The 13,080-nt window shown below is 42.8% G+C and overlaps 1 protein-coding gene across 1 annotated transcript in view; it reads left to right on the top strand.

The window, feature by feature from the left end:
• znf827 (zinc finger protein 827) overlaps positions 1-13,080 on the top strand; it is a 61,383-nt gene that overhangs the window by 36,362 nt on the left and 11,941 nt on the right. Inside the window, exons 6-10 of the mRNA XM_034533514.1 lie at positions 3,847-4,086; positions 6,894-6,948; positions 7,056-7,156; positions 10,821-10,958; positions 12,180-12,351. Of these exons, the coding sequence (XP_034389405.1) occupies positions 3,847-4,086; positions 6,894-6,948; positions 7,056-7,156; positions 10,821-10,958; positions 12,180-12,351 (706 nt within the window). The remainder of the gene's footprint in view (positions 1-3,846; positions 4,087-6,893; positions 6,949-7,055; positions 7,157-10,820; positions 10,959-12,179; positions 12,352-13,080) is intronic.

Here is a 13,080-nt window from a genome sequence, read left to right as displayed (position 1 = left end):
AAGGTGGAACTACTGAGAGCTAGCTGGTTGAGGATCAATTGTAGCAGCAGCTGTCTGTGAAGTCTGCAGGCAAGGCTGCTGTGGCTCCCACATGACATGCAGTCTCCACACTGCAGCCTTTGAAGCGCATGAACTCTTCACCCCTGTCTGGGCAGGTCGGCTAGAGAGCAGGAGAAAAGAGAGAGAGGGATGGGGGCAGGGATAGAGAGATGTGGAATAACAGAGCAGGGAGAAGGGTAGACTAAGATAATGGTAGGGGGGTGGGGGGAAGAGAGGTAGAGAGGTTGTCATTTAGGCTCTAGCCCTTCCTCATCCTTCTGTCCTCCCCCAGCTCTTCTCTCTCTCATCCCACTTTCTTGTTTTCTCTCTTACCCTCTGGTGTTCTTTTTCTGGCACTGTTTGACAATTCTTTCTCTTTCTTTACCCTTCCTCCTCACCTCTCCCTCTTGTCTGTCCACGTTTTTGTTCCTGTGCCATCAGTGCATCAAAGTGGTGCAATAAATTGACTTTGTGAGCACTAAGTCACTAATGGTGTGTGACTTTTTTGTGTAGTAACAAATCTGTCTAGGGTCCGTGCCTTCCTACTGTATATTCTCAGCGAAAGAGGCTGTCACATTCACGCAGATTCAAGTGGACACCAGAGGTCAAAGTTGATCACTAAAAACAGAACATCTCACAAACCCCAATCACTTTCATTCTGACTCAAAACTTGAGTGCTGCTGCTTCAGAGGGAGCAAGGTATGTATAGTGCATTTAAAGTACCTTGGCATACAGATCACATTCACACACATTGTAAAACTGTGAAATTTGGTTGCCATTACAAACCAAATGGAGCTGAAAAAAAGCTTCCGATACATTTGGATGCACTTTAACCCACCTAATCCAGACAGACTTGCGATCCGGCAGTTTATTAGTGTGTCGCTATTACACGCAGTGCTTCCTGAATATGAACCGTGTGCATTTGATTGAGCAGTGATGTGAATTTTAAGCACTCAAAATACAAATAAAATGGATAAACAAACACAAGCCAGAAGAACAAAGATGTGTTCATGTATACTTAGTTGTTGCGCCTGTTACTTAAAACAAGTTTAAGCAGTTGAAAGGTGAAACCTTCAGGTAAAAAGGGAATATCATTGTAACTAAGAGTTACATTGGACCATGTTGTCCCTATGTAATGATCAGACAAGAGGACAGACAGACAAACTCTACCGACTAATTCATAATGCTTTGTATGTAATAAAATAATACTTAAGAAGTCTGTTTCCCTGATTTCTAATAGTTCTAAAATATGACCACAAAGCAGGTCTCATGTATACCATTAGTGTGTTTTTAAAATATTATTATATGTATATTATAATATGTATAATGTAAATATGTTTTTGGTGGCGGTACAACGCTATGATATTTAGTGAAGGAGGGAACAGACATTACATTTCATGTAATTTAGACACCTTTGTCTCCACACACACGCACATACACACACACGCACACACACACACACACACACACACACACACACACACACACACACTCTTTTAGACCTGATTCTGTGGCCTAATGGCAGCTGGTGTATCACAGAAGAGGCTTCTGCACCAGAGGGGATGACACATACTCTCACAGACGCACAGGACACACGCACTCACTTACAGACACACACACACACAAGCTGGATTCAGGCAGACTAAGGGCAGCTTTTTATGGCTTCAGAACATTAGGTCATGACCCTGACCAAAAAGCCACAGCTATTATCAGTGTGGGAATAAGGCCACATTTTCATTGTGTGACAGGTAGACTTCTGATCTGGCCTGCTCTGATGTTATGCTTTCAATGTGGTGTCGGAGAGAAAACATTTGCTCGTAAACACACACTGTGTCACGTGACCTCTCAGTAATGGCTCTTTGGGTCGTAAGCATGTTTGTCCCCGCGCTGGGAGCTCAACTACATATGGTGTCCGTTAGTGCAGGGATGTGTTTGTGTGTGTAACTGTTTTTGCAGCGCAGCAGTCCACTCAGCATCTCGTCGTTAGGGTGGTGATCCAATGATGGAAGCTTGCGTGTCCCTTTGTTGACCCTTACAGAGTGGCTCCACCTCCCTCCCGTCTCTCCTCCTCTGCCCCTCCACCAGCCTCTCCTAGGTTACTCTTGGCCAACTCTGGCCACCTGATTAAGGGATTAGTGCGGCTGATGGTTGTCAGTGTCCCCCCACATGCTGGCTACACCTGGACCTCAGGGAGGCAGCACGGGGGGACTTTACACTTTAATTCACCCACAAACACAGTAGCAGACACGTATACTTAGTCGGTAGATACTCTGCATCACATGTACACAATGTACTAAAGGTCCGGTCTTGGTGTCTCACACTGGCCTCGTTCTGCAGATGAGTGGTGAATGCGAGGGGGAGGGGGGTCAGGGTCAGCACAGGGTCACTGTCTTGTATCTCCTTCCCTCCCTACTCTTTCTCCAGCTCTTCTAGCCTTTCCCCCTGCCCCTCCCGCTGCTCTCGATGCCCTGCCAAATTCATATATCCCATAATCGTGCTGAGTCGCCATGTCAGCAGCACTGTATCAACCCCACTGCTTTGTCTTGCTCTTGCTTGTCGCCACACTGAAACACTGTCTCCTGCCATCCCTGCAGTCAGAGATCAGATACCTTGGCTGTACAGATGCTAATGGATGTATTGATTGATTTATTATCATACAGCTGCCCAGTGTATACTTACTGTAGCCTTCATTTAATCAAATAAATGTAGCCACATAGGCTATTGGAGAACAACTTTCTGATTACAGAATAGCTCTCCGTGAAGAAAACAAAGCGTGCATCACAGTTTCCTTTTGAATTCTTTCCCAAACCTTTTTATGGCGACCTCTAGTCTTTTGTTTAATATCCGTAGAGAGAGGAGAGTCTGTGTTTTCCTTCTGCAATCGTGACATTCCTAACAGATGCCATCTTGCCTATTTTTAGGATGGTCACTTCGCCTCACCTCCTTGTATGAGGAGTGAGTCAACAGCTGTTTTCACCTTTTTAGTCCATGTGCTGAAAACCTTTTATCAAGCAGAAAATCTTCTATCCTACACCTCTAGTTATTGTAAACATATATTAATTGCTTCTTGGTTACATTTAAAGTTGTTTAGAGTCTTTTCTTTTCGCTTCAGTGAACCTACATGAGCTGCTGGAGCCTTCCCCGTGAAGCTGTGTGACCTCCCGTGCTCTTTTGCCCTAATGATTACACAGCTAGATGCTAACCGGCTCAGCTCAGCTTTAGCTGCAATGTTTTGGCTGTTATTTGGATTTTCCTCTTTGAGTTTTAATTCCGTCTATGCAACATCTTAAACATGTGTGCTGGTTGTGTGGTGTACTTGTATTTGGGTGAAAGTCCAAAGTATTTTATTTTGTTTTGTTTTGTTTAGATTATTTATTATTATTATCTGAGGGTTATGTTTTTTCCCCCCGTAAGAAGGCTTTGACAATAGAGGGTGTCGTAAGTTTTACTGATTGTAGAACCTTTTGAAGCAGGTGTGAATTTTGGGCTGTACTCAAATTCAAATTCTTCACTTAAGTAAAGTACCCATACCACAATGTTAAAGTACTGCATTACAAGTGAAAGTCATACATATAAAATACTACTTTAAGGAATAATTTAACCCCCAAAATAACTATATGTATATCGATTACTCACTCTTTGTTACCCTGAATTCTTGAAGAAAACGTTGCTATTGCATGCCTCAACAGTGAACTGAAGTAAACAAAGCTGCGTTTAACAAAAATGTATCAAAACATCCGTTTACAAACTCTTAAGATAAATCAAGTCTAATCAGTTATTCCTCTTTTGCTCCATCATCTGCTGCAGAGAACAACAAAGATCATTACCAGAGGGTGAAAGTAAAGGCAGAGCCCATGGAGGTGGACCCACCCCCTGCTGAACTCACCCGACCTGCCTCTTTCCTGCGGGCCTTTGGCACTTTAGGGGCAAGTGAGAAGACTGAGCCGATGAGTAACCTTCTAGAGACGTTGGCCCGCCCCCAGAAAGACCTGTTCTCCCAGGACATATCGGTCAAAATGGCCTCAGAACTACTGTTCAAATTGTCAGGTAAGTTCCTTGCAGACATGTGCGCTGTCAGACAGACACTGCTCTCTGAGTCACTATCTACACAACACACACACACACATGCACCAACACTTCTTCTTTTTCCCTGCAGCACCACAGTATAAACCTCGAACAGGTTTTGATACTCGACCATAAAACCTACATGTTTCCATTGCCATCCTCCGGTGGCTCTGTTGTTAAGGCCAAGGTATAGGACATGAAATGACATCCTGCTTTTTTACCTGTATGGCCATGAAACTGACGTTAAAGCAGCAGACAGCTGTTTGTATTGCTAGATTAAGACAGAGCTTTGAGGTGGACCCACCCCCCTCTAGGGGAAAGGTACTGTGTGTGTGTGTGTGTGTGTGTGTGTGTCAGGTGTGTGTAGTCCTGGGCTGTGACCCCGGCTTTATCCTACCTCTAAATGCCATAAGGAGAAACACGCTTGTGTAAAAAAAAAAGAAGAAGAAATTACAAAAAATTATTTTCTTGCTCTCGCACCTATTCACAAATTCACACATTGGCAGTCTTTCTTTCCCACACAGTCTTGCATGCACACCTTTACACACTCACACAAGGCCCCATGGGGAGTGGTGTCTGCACAAATGCCCCCTCTTCCCTCCTCCCGCTCTTCCTTTCTCTCATTCTTTCGCTCTCTCTCTCTCCCCCTCCTCTCCCTCTCCCTTGACTCGTTTTCAGACATGCCGGCTCAAGCACACTTGGCTGCACACGCTCTCCCCCTGCACTTCTCCCACCCTCCCTTTACATTTCTCCCGTGCGGCATCTCCATGGCAACGTGGAAAGAGACCTCTGTCCTTGGCGAGCAGTGTGACGGAGTGGGGTGTTTAGAGGGTGGTGGTGGTGGGTTGTAGTGGGGGGGTAGAGGATAAGGAGGGTAGAGAGGGCAGCAGGGGTACACAGTATGCCCACCCAGGGAGGCCGGGGCATCACTCGCCTGGCAACGGCGACAACCGCCCCCTTGGAACTGGGTTTGAATGGGAGGAGGACTGGAACAGAGGGGGCTGCTGTCACACAATGAGCAATCAATATGAATTACCCAGAGCAGTAGGACCTCAGAGACGCATCAGTAGCAAGGTCGCTCTGAACACTGAGATGGTTGCAGCTTTGAAATTCACTTCAATGCATCGCCTTGAAACTCACACATATGGCTCCATCCTCAGGCGTTATGTATAGTGGTCCTAACGGCTTGATACTGGAAAGCCCATGATATGTACGCTTCATCAGCCGGTTAAGTAATAGCATTAGCTGATTTTACATTCTCACTTTATTACTACTTAGAAACCTCTTTAAACATATTTTGTATTTAAGACTCAAACACAGTGAGTAACTAGATAAGGCTGCTATGTTACAAGTACAGCATTCAATTCAATTCAGTTTATTTTATATAGCCCAATATCACAAATTACAAATTTGCCTCAGAGGGCTTTACAATCTGTACACATACGACATCCTGTCCCAGTTCATTCAGTGGACTCACTCAACACTCCGGCACACGGAAGTGGACTTGGATTCCCTCCATTTAAACTATACTTGCCTGTGAACAGAATTGGCATAATGTGTAATCACGACCCTAAAACAGGTGTAAACCATGCCACACCTGTTGTCTCAAAGCATCGAGGCTTTATGGAAAACACAAGTAATTATTGATTTTTACTGTTAATATCAGTTGAAATTGTTACACTTAAATACTATAAGAGTCAGTGGATGTCTACATTAGCCCGTTTGATCTCACATTGTTCTGAACCGCCACTGTAATTATTCTGAGCGGCGCGTTGCTATGTCAAGGAAAAAAAAGAGAACCTTTTTTGAGTTTTTAGAAGTTGGGAAAAGTTCACGAGATGAACCACGCAGCTAGTTACTATCGGGTGTTTAATGTGTGAGGGAGGAAAAAAACACTGCATTTCAGGTCAGACAGGTTGGTTTGATAATCACCAGTTAGACACGCATTTTCCATTAATTCCTCCAAAAGTAGCACCATGAAATATTTGCATATTTTTGCACTGATGAGTAGCATTCAACAGACTTTCCCTGTGTGTCTAAAAGTCTATTCTGTAGATCTTTACAATGTGCAGTAATGCAATCAATCAAAAAAAAAGCCTTGGCCACACGAGTGCAACCGTACTCAAACACACTTATGTGCCATCTGGGTTGTCTTATCTGAACAGCCATGCACATAAAAAAGAAAAGAAAAAATCTTTTCGTATGAGTGTTGTTGGGCTAGCTTTTGGCTCGCAGGTCGGCAGGTCCACCAGAGAGACACCCACTACTCCAGATGGCTAGGACACCCCTGCTGGCATGGCCAACCTGGGCTTTACCAGCCGAGTTAAGCCTAAAGAAACCAGGAAGATGTAGTGTTTGTTTCTCTGGTCTGTGATGGACGATGTGCACGGAAGCTTTTTTTGGTGTCCATTTATTCACAGAAAGAGTCATTTATAGTGGCATCGAAATGTCTGTTCAATGCAGTGGACTTGAAATAAAAAACAACAACAACTAGCTTCTTAACTCCAGGTCTACTTTCTAGCTTTTCATGGCACCTCCCATAATGTTGTTCATCTGCAGATAGTTTGTTTGAGATGGCTCAGTTGCCGTCATGTGACGTAACTATGGATCTTCAGTCACATGATAACAGGCAGTCATACGTGTGTGTCTGTGTAAAGGTTTACCATGACGTCTGATTTGAATAAATAGTGTATTAAAGGAACAGAAATGGTAAAATATACATATATAGATAGTATTTTATTGACACTGTTTAATATCTTTTGCTTTCTTGTTTTTTGTTTTTTTTACAGAAAAAGTCAGCAAGGCCAACAACCACAAAGACAGTAACATGGTGGGAATAAACAGGTGAGTCAAGACTTCCCTCTTGGTTTGTCTCATGATAATAATGATGTTTGAATATGTGTTTAATTGAGTTGCCATGTTAATTGTTCGGATTATGTATCACGTTTCAGTTCGTTCCTGGACGAGTGCTTCAGACAATCACCCTTTAACTCGCGCTCCAAGAGCTCTTCCCCCGCAGAACCCAGCTCTTCTGCCAGGGCACTATTCCATGGTAAGACATGTGTAAAACACACACGCACACGCGCACACAGGAACATGTGGTAGTAGTAATGGAACAGATGCATCAGTTTATAGCAGGCTGTAGATGGATGGACATTATCTTTGCTCATGTAGTGTTTTTTAGAGCTGCAACATTAAGTCGATTTAATCAATAACGAGCAACAATTGTGATATTTAAGCGTTTTGGTTCCAGCTCCTCAGCAGTAAATGTTTGCTATTTTCGCTAGTTTTTTTGGTTTTGGACCATTAGTCAGACAAAACAAGCAAACTTAAGACATTATCCTCGAAGAAGAAGTTGTGAATGGCATTTGTTTTACCATTTTTCAACGAACAATTATTTAAGACAATAATCTGCCTATTCACCGATAATGAAAATAATTGTTAGTTACAGCCCTGGTGTCTTTTGTGCTTGTTGTTTTATAAAATTATTATCTCCTCAGAAATAATATTCAGAAAAATGATCTGCAGCTGATCAAAACAAGTCATTCATAGTATAGTATCTCCAAAGTCTTCAAGTTATTCTCACTGTTCTGTTGCTTGTAGAAATGTAATTAGCAGAGATGCTCATTATACATGTGCACACAGACACACTCTTGCACAGCAGCTTTGTAGCCTGCTGAGTTACTCAACATCAAACTCTACATGAAGACACCTTTTAAATCTGAGTATACAGCCACAAGGACACATCTCAATTAACCACCTCCAACTTCACGTGATCTCACCTTCCTCTCCGGCCAAACCCCCCTCTCCCCGTTTCATATTTAGAGCTCCGGCCGGCCTTACTGCACTCTCACGCATTTCCCCAACCCGAAGGCCTCTGCCCAGGGCATCCCCCGTCTCCCTCTCCTCCCCTCTTCCCTGGCATCCCATAACTTCCCTCCATGTTCCTTTTGGCAGTGAGAGATCCAGAGGTTAATTAGCTTGTGCCAGCTTTGCCTGTCCCTCTGCCAGTTAATGAAAATCTGATTGGCTTCTGGGTGTCAAGAGTGTCCTGAAAGTTAATTCGCCCCGACCACCTCCCCTTTCCCTTGTGTGTTGGAGCTTCACATCCAGCCTCTGTTGCTCACAGTTTTACAGTCGTACTGTTTTACTCTTCTCTCCCCCCTCATGCGTGTCTCTCTATGCCTGCTCTTTTTCTATTATGTCTTCATTTTCTTTTTCCGCCTGTTTTACCAACCCCTGCTCCAAGTATTTGTAAGCGTATCTAGTTGCAGCTGTAGGCAGGCAAACCTTTTAATCTAATGTCCTTTCTTGTGAGTTCACACCACCTGTCCCTCGCAAGCCATCACACTTTTTGCACCCAGCATTAAGAAATTCGCAGGTTTAGCGCAGTCTATTTTAGTATTACTAGTACATACAATGTACTGGTTGTAAAAGGATTTGTTAGTGATGAGCAGCAATTGGCTGTTTTGTGATCGTCATGAAACTTGCTGTCTAATTAAAAGGAAAAGCCGAACGCTTTACTGGAGATATTTTAGTAATGTAAAAAACAACATATTTAAATGTCCTGTAGTATTAGGTGACATACGTTATTGTAATACCAATAAAGCAAGAAAGTCTTCTCGCTTCAGAAAAGCACAATCCCTTATTTCTTGTTTGTGTCCCCCCCCCCTCCCTCCCTCCCTCTCTCTCTCTCTCTCTCTCTCTCTCTCTCTCTCTCTCTCCTGCTCTAAAGGCACTAATTAAGCCATTACCCACTTCAAGGCTCACGCCACACCCTAACTGGCTTTATCATCAGTGTGTTAGCCGGGTCGGGGCCTCCAGCCCTTGCTTCTCATCACCTGTGTGACCAGGCCGTCCCCTGGTCTCACTTGTGAGTCAGGACAAGTTAAGGCTTTTATGTGCTGAGCTTTGGCCATAAGCCCCATAAGAAGGTCTCGGATTCTCCAAATAAGCCAAACAGACAATGAGCTGAGGACATAGGGTTGAAAAAGATGTGATCAGCCCGTTAAAAGTCAGATATCCGGTTGCTGTCATTGTGAGAGGGAGGTTACAGCTAATGCAGGATGTCGGGAAGTCCGTGGCTCTGATGTCTGTCGGAGTTGCAGTTTCTTGCTACCTTCGAGAGGAACATCAAACATACACACTGTTTTTGCAGATTATTCACATATGTTTCAGCCTAATACTGCTTTTCCCAGATCGACTTATATGTTTTGAGTCACAAACCTGCAGCAGAAAGGACTTAAAGATTTGACAATTATCTAAAATGTATCCACTCCAGACATTAAGCAACTTAAATGATTAATTGATTAATCAACTATTGATTTAATCTCTAGTTAAACCTGATCTTTATGTCGCAGCAGGCTCTGCTCATTCAATATGACATGGCCTGCAGCCCAATGCTAATATCTCATACTACATTTCCTAGAATTAACTTGGCGGAAAATAATGTGAACTCATTACTTAACTCAAAGTAGTTTTGAACGTGATGTACCTCCTCAAAGTTGAGTTGATAGAACATTTTCTTTTAGTAATCCCAAGTTATGACACCTTCATTATTCCCCTCGGAACATATTTATTATATTCTTAGGCCTTTTATTCCAAATCAAGATAATGTGGAAAAAAAATATGATGTTGTTATGACTTTTTTTGTGGCACATTTTACCAACATTACAAAAATGAGATACACCTGTAGTAATCCTCACACAGATAATGTCAGTTGTTGCAGAAACAAGGACAGCAATAGTACAGATGAATAGAGAAAGTTTTTTAACAATGCACACATTAAGTACATGCCTCCCATCTGAGTTCTATATGTTTTGTTTCTTGTGAATTCCTTTATGTCCGATGATGGATAAGAAGCTAAAAAAAAAAAGTTGCTCTCATTCCTTTTATTTCTTTGATTACGGGGTGGAGAGGGGAGGGAAGGAGGGTGACATGCAGCATGGAGAGCTCCAGTGATATGTGTACGCTGCGGGCTTTAGAGCAAAGGACTGGTGTACGCTGTTGACATTAAGAATGCATTCGCACTTCATCCCACCCGCAGGCTAGACGAGGAGCATCTGTCAAATGGTGGCAGACAGGTTTCATTCTTGTGTGTTAGCAAATTAGCCCACAGTGTATCAGTTGTTCTGTCGTTTCACTGCAGGGAATGAGACCTTTCCTGGTGGATTAGACTATTTGACGACCAGTTTTTGGTGTGGCAATACCCGTGCAGCGAAGTTGCTAAATGAGTAAATGTAATGTTGTACTGAAACTGAATCTCAGAGGAGGAGTCTTTAATGCTTGTGAGTACCGGTAGTTTGTCCCTTCGCCATCACCTCCAGCCTCTCCTGCCTGCCTGGGCAATAAGGTGGAGGCGAAAGGCATCGAAAGCATCGCAGCCGCCATCGGCCACCTTCACAGAAAGAGAATACTGTAGGAGATTATTATTATAGTTGAGTATAGGAATAGTTTTGGTTAATAAGTTTACGCCATACGAATATGTAAGAAAGATGGATAACATCTAGATTACCCTATAATTCAAAGAACACCACAGTACATAAGCACATACCGCAGCAGTGTGTGGTAGTTACGGTTTAAACATCGATACATATTGAGTTACTTTGTTTGAGTCATAGCCGCGTGGTAACGGCCTTTGGTCTACCTGTAGCTGCTTCTGTGGCTGATTGTGTCCGCAGTGAATTATGACTTTTGGTTTTGTGCGTTTGTTCCAGACTCGGAAAAGGATGACGTGGAGCCGGGAAACGGGATTGCCCCGTGGAGACTAAATGAACAGCTCTTCCCCTGTCCTGTCTGTGGCAAAGTGTTCGGGAGACAGCAGACGCTTTCTAGACATCTGTCTCTCCACACAGGTAAATAAACACACACGCGCGCACAACAACATTGTTAAAGCACGTGCACACAAGCGCCACGCCATCCCATCTCTTTGTTTAATGTATAGATGTTAGCTGGTGGGTTTGTGCTGCCCCCCAGTAAGTAAATAAGGTTGACTAGACTAGATTACCCTTCCTTTAAAGAGATTACTACCATGATTAGTCTCTCTGGGAAAACTGCCCATCTAATTACTCAGACAGAGGTATGCCTCACAGACACACACACACGCGTACGCACACACACACACACACACACACACACACACACACACACACACACAAAAGTAATTCTGAGGCAGTCAAAATTTGGTTTCCTTCATTCACTTTGTCTCTCACACTCAGACACGGGAGACTTCTTCCGAATGAAGCTGCACACACTCCCTTGTGTCCTGATTACTCTGTGTTTTCAAACTTGGCCCTTCTTTGCTCCCAATTGATCCATTCTATCCCATCACTGTCTTCTGCAATCCCTCACTCTTTGCCCTTATTAGGACAATAAATTAATGAATATCCTGCTTATGCGATTTTTATTTAAAGCAAATTAAACGCTGGATTAGAAATTAATGCAACCTACTTGGGATTGCAGATTAAATCTCCGGGAGCACAAATGGAGACTCGTGTACAAAATGCCCCCACACAATTGGACATGCTCTCACATTTTGCATGCACACACACTACATGGCGCACACACACACACACACGCCATCTGAGAGTGTTGGCTGTGAACAGCTTGGCCACACCACAGAGAGCAGAAGCAGGGGCATATGTCAGTGTGATGGTCTTTTTGGTTTCCCCGGCGACATAAAGGTTGCCTGGCTTCATGTCCTTGGGGCAAATGGTGTGTGTGTGTGTGTGTGTGTTTTAGGGGGAGCTAGTGGGAGAAGACATTGTGTTGGCATGAAAGGAAATATTGTGATTCGATTTTTTTTCCCTATTTGATTTTAGAATGCTTTAAAATTTGTAAAAAATGATGTCTCTATGCTATAAATATCCAGATGCTCCCTGAAAAGTAGATTTTTATCAGACATCACACCATGTTTTTTCTTCCTTAAGATCAGAGTTTAAGTTAGGGTCAGGCGAAAGTGAGGCATCAAATAATTAGGTTGAAGCTTGTTTTAAAGAGGCTGTGCGCAACTTTTAATGAAATATTATCTGAGGTAATGTATACAGTAACCTGTGGTCTTGTGTTTGTTTTTGCAGACGAGAGGAAGTACAAGTGTCACTTGTGTCCTTATGCAGCCAAGTGCAGGGCTAACCTCAATCAGCACCTGACCATCCACTCCGTCAAGCTGGTCAATACAGATGCTGAGCAGATTGTGAGCGCTGTTACAGCCGAGTCTGCCGAGCGCAAGAACTGCCTCTACTACTACAGGTAATGATGATGGACCACAACACAACACTCTATTGAGGATGTCTCCAGCCAAGAGCGGAGGTTCAAATCACGGCTTTTTTGGATTGATTTGCATCTGCTGCTTGATGCCCAAATATATCCAGATATTTTTTATTTATTTAATTTCTCCCCAATTACTTTATTTTGTTTATTCAATTTTTCTCTGTTTTTGTGAGTCATTTATCTGGAAATTATTTTAAATATTATTTAAAAATAATAATAATTTGCTTTGTTTAAAAGAGAAAAAATCCAAATCAAAAGCAGAGCCGTAAACCATTTGTTTATTAAAACATGAATCTGTAGCTTGGAGATGGATAGTACAAAGGTTTAAAAAAAAAAAAAAAAGAACCCCCTTATCAGCACACCTTAAGCTCCCAGATTATAAGGTTAAATATTGTTTATTCAATGCATTTAAAAAGCAGAAGTGTAAAAATGTTTTTGCTTATACGGGGTGTTATGTGCTGAAATATCTCTTATTTTGATGCAACCGCACAGTCGCAACCAGACTCCTCCGTGAAGCTAAAAGACGATCTTCTCCTCTAACTCTCTGCAATAAATCAAATGAGTGTATTTTCCAAAATGTTGTACTAATGCTTCAATACTTTAATGTGTCTAATGATCTGAAACGTGTTGAATAGCACCATGTCTGCAGTGAGGAAATGTTTTATTTTCAATCGTCTCACTGGTACATGGTGGATACATTTCTATTGA

The sequence above is a fragment of the Cyclopterus lumpus genome, chromosome 1 (genome assembly GCF_009769545.1).
Source record: "Cyclopterus lumpus isolate fCycLum1 chromosome 1, fCycLum1.pri, whole genome shotgun sequence".
Classification (NCBI taxonomy): Eukaryota; Metazoa; Chordata; class Actinopteri; order Perciformes; family Cyclopteridae; genus Cyclopterus; species Cyclopterus lumpus.
Note: the sequence above shows the minus strand (reverse complement) of the source record. Positions and strands in the feature narration are given on the sequence as shown.